This window comes from Alosa sapidissima, chromosome 21, assembly GCF_018492685.1.
Source record: "Alosa sapidissima isolate fAloSap1 chromosome 21, fAloSap1.pri, whole genome shotgun sequence".
NCBI lineage: Eukaryota > Metazoa > Chordata > Actinopteri > Clupeiformes > Clupeidae > Alosa > Alosa sapidissima.
Window position 1 is genome coordinate 1,549,088 of NC_055977.1, and position 7,500 is coordinate 1,556,587.

Below are 7,500 nucleotides of genomic sequence, written 5' to 3' on the forward strand. Positions count from 1 at the left end.
TTACGATTCAGTTTGTTAGCAATGGGGGTAACATTATTTCATTTCCCTGACTGTATTTCATTCGAATAAATAACATGTTGACATGTAAATCTACACTTTACGATGCACGTTTGTCCAGGTCTTCGTCAGGTTATTTTGTTATTCTATTCCAGCAAGATAGCTAAAGCTGAGTAGAATCACGATAGTTTGGTTGCTAGAAGCTAGCACTAAGCTGTAATGTTACCCACCTAAGTCGATCCTGTTACCACTTTTAGAAGTGGAAACTAGGAGTAACGTTAACATTATCGTGTAAAATGATTTCAGAGCACATCACAAGAACAACCACGAACAAAAGTTGCAGCATGCCAAACAGATCCTCCTTGTGTGGCATCTCGCGGGACGCAGCTTTCTTTTACTACATTGAGACCTCACCAACGAAGCAAAGGTAAACGTTCTAATTATTCTTATGTTATCATGAATATTATCAGACGTGTTATGGTGTTTGTGTGTTCCAAACATGTGTAGCATTATTACTGGGTAGCATTTAGTAGAGCTGTGTTGCCCAATTACTTACCTTGATGACTGAGAACATTAGTGAGCCATTCACAACAAATTAAAGAAGTATTCATAGTATGAATAGACCTATTCATACTATTTATCTCACTGAATGACCTGCATTTACTTTTGTGGGGAAGGCCCCCCACAAAAGTTTTAATTATTTTATAGATATTTGATGCAATGCAGCTGAGAACACACACGTATGATGCCTTCAGAAGACATTGTGTACAGAAATGGGTTTTGTTTAGTGAAAGTGTGAGATCAGGCCTAATTGCCAGCCATCAAAATGCAAATCATTACAGTTTTAGGCAGCTCTAACTGAAAGGCACTTGTAACAACACCGGTTAGAGTACAGCTTTGGCACAGCCTACAGGTTTAGCCAATGCTTTTGCTGTGAGTTAATAGTAGTATTTTGCTTGGTGTGTGCTTACAAAAGTGACAAGTGACAATTGTTACAACATTTCTGCTGTTTCATTTAGGTTGTACCTTGCAGCTATGCATTTCAATGAGAATGCTCAGCGCCCACAACGGAAGACAGCCAAGGGGAAACTAATGTACAGGCTTGTGTTTCCAAAGGCCAAAAGGGGAGGTTACACAGTCAAAAAAGTGAAGACAGAGCCAACGATTTGTAAGTTTAAAATGTATATATTTTTTTATACAAACGATTGTGCAACAAATGTGCAACGGTATAGACACTAACAATAACTTATTAATTCACACACAACAGGCTATGTCTTTAACCTGATAAGACTAGTGTTCGAAGAGATCGTCCATGACTCCCTTCGTTATGTGGATGCCGTCCAGCAGATTCCTGTGCCCCAAGACTTGTGTGCTCAGCTTCCCAGACCTTCCAGGGAGGATGCTGTCGCTGAGCATGTGTCACGGTTCAGTCGAGGGGGGGTCTGAACCCGACATACTGCCCTGATGTTTCCGGAAACTCCCTCCGTATGCGCAGCACCACACAAGAGGGGATCACAACACGGACACTTCGCCCAAGGAAACCCCAGCACCAGCTCACGAAAGATCTGTAGGCCAAGTGTCTGCATTGCCTTCAGAGAAATCAGAGTGGAAAGGCACACTTTTTTACTATTTATTTTTTGAATATTTTATATTTTTGAGTATAGCACTGTATGATTGTGTTGAAACAAAATAAAGTTTGTCATTTTACTGTTTGCATCAAACTGTGTTTTCGTGACCTGCTGAACTAATAATGAATGCATATTGGCTAAAAACATTTGATTTATATTATATAGCTGGTAACACTTGTATCAGATTGTCCTCACCTTTCCATCCCTCTTATTCTCAACTGCCCATGGTCAGCTCTGTAGATGTTCATTGCATTTTGTAAAGAATATATGTTGAGGCACACCGGTTCAAGGCCAGGATGGTCAATCATACAGGTTATCTCCTCCGGAACCTGGGTCATTCTTCTAATGACCTGTAAAAACAAATATAAAGACCATGCTGTTATTTTGTCATTTTGAATGAGCAGAAAGCACAAATTAGCGTGAGTAAATATCTCCAGTTTTAGTTACCTGGGGTACTTCCCGGCAACATATATTTTCTCTCTCCTGGGGCATGCGGTCACAGTTTCCACACGTACACCTGGCAAGGGGAGATGGATGTAATTGTAAGTTCACATATCACTACATGGAACGAGGGTAATAATCTTATAATCAGATGATATAATCAGCAGGATAGAAGTTAGCCTACTGCTGATTAGGTCATCTGGTTATGAGATTATTATCTTCGTTACATGTAATAATATATACAACAGGACGATGTCCAGTTAGTTAGGCAAGAGCCTATTATTTCTGTAGTGGCAGTTCGTAGGTTATGGTGTTTGTGAAATGAGTAGCCTACTGCTCGCGTCAACAAAAATATTACCTCTCGTGACATGACAGTGGTAATATTTTTGTTGAAGCGAGTGAGCAGTAGGCTACTCATTTCATTACGGCCATAACATACTGAACTGGTACTACGGAAATAGTCTCTTGCCCAGCTAACTGGACGTCCTGTTGTAAGATCACATATTACTACTAACGTTACGTGGCAAATAATGTAGGTAACTCCTAATCAGATAACCCATTCAGCAGGAGAGAACGGTAACAATATACTGACTAAAACGAGAGTATAGGCTATTTTCCTTGCGAGCAGCACTCATTTCATTATAGCTATCTGCACGCTACATATTGGCTATACGGACTTTCTCGCTAACTGGACGTCTTGACAGAAAATGCACGAGGGTAACGTTACATGTTGTAAAACATTTGTTTGTGTGCAAATGAATAACTGTTATGCTGCTTACAAAGTTAACATAAGACTAATACAACGTTATGCTTAGGCTAGGACACTGAAGTGTGAGTAGGCTATTACATTAGTATTACAGCTAACGTGTAGTGCTACGTGTAAATGATAAATGAAAAAACTTACCATTCTGAAGTAGTCATTTGTAATCTATGGGCGACTGGTTGCTCCTCTACATCAGATTCTTCCTCTGATTCTGGCTCATACATATATGGTTCAACACCTAATGTGTCCATATCAACAATTTCGATGTTTCAGTGAGTGAGTGCTTGTGGCCATGACGCGTTTGCTCCACAGCTTCGCTCGTTGTAAACCAACCAATCAGCGCACAGCTCATCTAAATATTCATGAGCATACCATAAAAGGGAGAAAACCTCTCGTTTCATTCTAGGGCTTTTAACCAGGCTTGCATTAGGGCGCATAGAACAGCACATATGCCATTTTCAGCCCAACCAATGTTACACACCCTATTCAGAGACCTTAAGGACCAGCACAAAATACCCTATATCATCATTCTATCACCCCTTTAAAGGTATTTCCTACATTCTAGTCCTTTAAGGTATTTCCTATATACTGGTCCTTTAAGGTATTTCAAATCTAATAGGTATTTTGATAGTGTGATAGAGTGTTGGTATGTGCACGTGCCTGTTCATAGAGTTATTAAAGATTATGCTGATAAGTGTCTGTGTGTGTGTGTGTGTGTATGTCTTTCCCTAAGAATTTCTGAAAGATCTGATGATTATAAAGATCTGCTGATATAAAGATCTGATTATATAAAGATCTGATTAAAGGTGTAATGTGTAATGTCCGCCAAAAAATCAATTCATATTCCACATTTCATAAAAGATGGGGCAGTATACCTCCAGAAAGTGTGTTGGTCTACCCTAGAGTAACAACCAACACACGTGTATTGCAGTTTGGCTGGCAGTTATGTTGCCCGCATACCGCCTCCCATGGCCGAAACTGGTATTATGACACCTGTCGGGCTGTGGCTAGTAATTTAGCATGCTAATTCAGGTTGATATCTCTGCAGCACTATACCTTGTCATTTTTTCAATGACACCATCGCCCTTATTTCTTCTCATTCTTTTGATGCATGTAGCTCATTTTTTGGATATTTTTACCTCAATTCTTACACATGGCACCTTTAAGTATATAAGTATATTTACTCTTTTGATCCCGTGAGGGAAATTTGGTCTCTGCATTTATCCCAATCCGTGATTTAGTGACACACTCAGCACACAGTGAGGTGAACACACTTATCCCAGCGCAGTGAGATGCCTGCAACAACAGCGGCGCTCGGGGAGCAGTGAGGGGTTAGGTGCCTTGCTGAAGGGCACTTCAGCCGTGCCTACTGGTCGGGGTCTGAGCCTACTGGTCGGCAACCCTCCAGTTACAAGTCCGAAGCGCTAACCAGTAGGCCACTGCTGCACGAAAATTATTTAAAATAATAATTGTATAAAGATAAATATAATATATATATATATATAATTATATAAAGATTATTATAATTATATAAAGATCTATGAATTTCTCTCTCTCTCTCTCTTTGTGTTTGTAAGACAGTAGTTTCTGAACCTTGTCAAAACTTGTGTGATCAGTTACATTTTAAACACTGTGTTTGTGTGTGTGTGCGTGTGTGTGTGTGTGTACTTATGCATGTGAGGCAACCTGTCAGTGTCTGTTTATGTGTACAGCTGTGAGAGTGTGTGTGGGAGTGTGTGTGAGCGAGAGAGTCTGTGCATTTGACAATCTGTCTGAATGTTTATGTATACAGCCACATGTTTGAGTGTGCAGGCTGCATCTTGCGCACGTGTGTGTGTGTGTGTGTGTGTGAGGCTGGAGGTGCTGGTTCCCACAGCTCTGATCTAAATCTGCTGTAACAAGATCTCCGTGTGAGCGGTGTCCCAGCACACACACCCCTCTCCTTCCTCCAACCCCCGCGTGTGTGAGCGTGTTTGTGTGTGTGAGTGTGTTTGTGAGTGTGTGTGAGCGTGTTTGTGTGTGTGAGTGTGTGTGTGTCCCGTATTGGTTTACTGTGTCAACTCTGGGAGCTGTCGGCAGCAGCCGTTCTCTCATGACCTGCTGTTTCCTGCACACTCTCTCTCTCTCTCTCTCACACACACACACACCCTGTCTCTCTCTCGCTCTCTCACACACACACCCTCTCTCTCTCTCTCTCGCTCTCTCACACACACACACACCCTCTCACACAGAATCCCCAAATGTACACACACACACCTACTCATACCCAGACACACACACAGCAGACACCCGACACCCAATACCTGCCATTCAGCAACTGTGTGTGTGTCTGTGTGTGTGTGTGTATGTCTCTGTGTATGTGTGTGTATGTCTCTGTGTATGTGTGTCTCTGTGTATGTGTGTGTGTGTATGTGTCTGTGTGTGTGTATGTGTGTGTGTGTGCGTGCGTGCGTTTGTGTGTGTGCGAGTGTGCCTAAGTGTGTCAGTGAGAGGAGAAGAGAGGAGAAAGGATAGCCTGCAGGGAAGCTGAGAGAGAGAACAGAAGTGTGTGTGTGTGTCTGTGTGCTGGCTGTTGTCTGTTGGGTAGTGTGTGTGTGTGTCTGTGTGCTGGCTGTTGTCTGTGGTGATTATGGGTAGTGTGTGTGTGTGTCTGTGTGCTGGCTGTTGTCTGTGGTGATTATGGGTAGTGTGTGTGTGTGTGTGTGTGTGTGTGTGTGTGAATAATATCAGACATTCACCACGTAGCTAGATCATTATGCAGTAAATAAACTCATAATTGAGTTCTCCTGTTTTACTGAGCCCCTGAGGTGTCATTGGAAGATATTATCTTCATTTCAAACGAGCGCACAATTTAGTAAAATGAAACCACAATTTAGTAAAAATATTTTTTTACTGATGAAGCGCTAGGCGAAACGCGTTGTTCATTCAAAAAATAAAAATTAAGTTAATAGTGATCAGTGTGCCGTGATTCTTGATCTTTTACTCTTGGATTATACTTACCTGCCTCACCTGCACCTGTTCAACTGAAGGTTTGTGCACAGGGACACCTATGAACTTTGATAAAAATATTTTGTGTTCAAATTAGATATTGTAAGTACAGAAGGACATGAATTGGAACACAATGCTAGTGACCAACCAAAGGATGTGCATTATTATTGACAAAACAAACATAATAACATTATAACACAATATTATAATGTTAGACACATTAGAATACACTAAAAAGGGAAAATAAAACATTACATTATAACATTACAACACATTAAAAAGGGAAAATGCTTTTGAAGTATTTACAGCACCCGCTACACACACACATGGTCATTCCTGATTCCACCGTCTCTCTCTCTCTCTCTCACACACACACGGTCATTCCTGATTCCACCGTCTCTCTCTCTCCTGCCACGCACACACACACACGGTCATTCCTGATTCCACCGTCTCTCTCTCTCTCTCACACACACACACGGTCATTCCTGATTCCACCGTCTCTCTCTCTCACACACACTTCCTGTGTCTCTCTCCACTGTCCAGTCTGATTAAAGACATTTTGTGTGTGTGTGTGTGTGATAAGTTATATGTGTGTCTGTGTGTTTGATAACGTTGTGATATGTTATATGTGTGTGTGTGTGATAACGTTGTGATATGTTATATGTGTGTCTGTGTGTGTGATAACGTTGTGATATGTTATATGTGTGTCTGTGTGTGTGTGATAACGTTGTGATATGTTATATGTGTGTCTGTGTGTGTGTGTGTGTGATAACGTTGTGATATGTTATATGTGTGTCTATGTGTGTGTGTGATAACGTTGTGATATGTTATGTGTGTCTGTGTGTGTGTGTGTGTGATAACGTTGTGATATGTTATATGTGTGTCTGTGTGTGTGTGATAACGTTGTGATATGTTATATGTGTGTCTGTGTGTGTGATAACGTTGTGATATGTTATATGTGTGTCTGTGTGTGTGATAATGTTGTGATACGTTATGTGTGTGTGTGTGTGTGATAATGTTGTGATATGTTATATGTGTGTCTGTGTGTGTGTGATAATGTTGTGATATGTTATGTGTGTCTGTGTGTGTGTGATAATGTTGTGATATGTTATGTGTGTGTGTGTGATAATGTTGTGATATGTTATGTGTGTGTGTGTGATAATGTTGTGATATGTTTTATGTGTGTCTGTGTGTGTGTGATAACGTTGTGATATGTTATATGTGTGTCTCTGTGTGTGTGTGTGTGTGTGTGTGTGTGTGTGATAATGTTGTGATATGTTATGTGTGTGTGTGTGTGTATGATAATGTTGTGATATGTTATGTGTGTGTGTGTGATAATGTTGTGATATGTTATGTGTGTGTGATAATGTTGTAATATGTTATGTGTGTGTGTGTGTTAATGTTGTGATATGGTATGTGTGTGTGTGTGTGTGTGTGTGTGTGATAATGTTGTGATATGGTATGTGTGTGTATGTGTATGTGTGTGTGTGTGTGTGATAATCAGTGTTGCCACAGTTACCTTGAAAAAGTAATCTGATTACTGATTACTCCTTTAAAAAGTAACTTAGTTACTTTACTGATTACTTGATTTTAAAAGTAACTAAGTTAGATTACAAGTTACTTTATTAGTTACTTTCAGCAGCTGCCGACAACACCCCCACCGCCTCAACATAAAAATGATAA

General features: G+C 40.6%; 1 protein-coding gene and 1 long non-coding RNA gene across 3 annotated transcripts in view; one reads left to right on the forward strand and one right to left on the reverse strand.

The window, feature by feature from the left end:
• The window catches only part of LOC121695150, a 2,437-nt gene extending 732 nt beyond the window's left edge, over positions 1-1,705 (forward strand). Inside the window, exons 2-4 of one of the 2 annotated variants that reach the window (XR_006026034.1) lie at positions 304-424; positions 1,017-1,165; positions 1,265-1,705. This is a non-coding gene — a long non-coding RNA (uncharacterized LOC121695150). Of the gene's footprint in view, positions 425-1,016; positions 1,166-1,264 lie in introns of both variants that reach the window. The other variant, XR_006026033.1, reaches the window with a different exon arrangement.
• LOC121695140 (P2X purinoceptor 7-like) lies at positions 1,169-3,370 on the reverse strand. Its single transcript, XM_042075672.1, has 4 exons — positions 2,971-3,370; positions 2,073-2,142; positions 1,821-1,975; positions 1,169-1,586 (listed from the first exon to the last, which is right to left on the reverse strand). Exons 1-4 carry the CDS (start codon positions 3,078-3,080, stop codon positions 1,424-1,426), a joined length of 498 nt encoding a protein of 165 aa, XP_041931606.1. The 5' UTR covers positions 3,081-3,370; the 3' UTR covers positions 1,169-1,423.
• Between the last annotated feature and the right edge of the window lie 4,130 nt (positions 3,371-7,500).

Coding starts and splice junctions, on each gene's coding strand:
- LOC121695140 (XM_042075672.1), bottom strand. CDS start 3,080: ATGGACACATTAGGTGTTGAACCATATATGTATGAGCCAGAATCAGAG. Junction 1,976..2,072: donor GTTGCCGGGAAGTACCCCAG/GTAACTAAAACT, acceptor TTGTTTTTACAG/GTCATTAGAAGAATGACCCA. Junction 1,587..1,820: donor AGAATAAGAGGGATGGAAAG/GTGAGGACAATC, acceptor ATTTCTCTGAAG/GCAATGCAGACACTTGGCCT.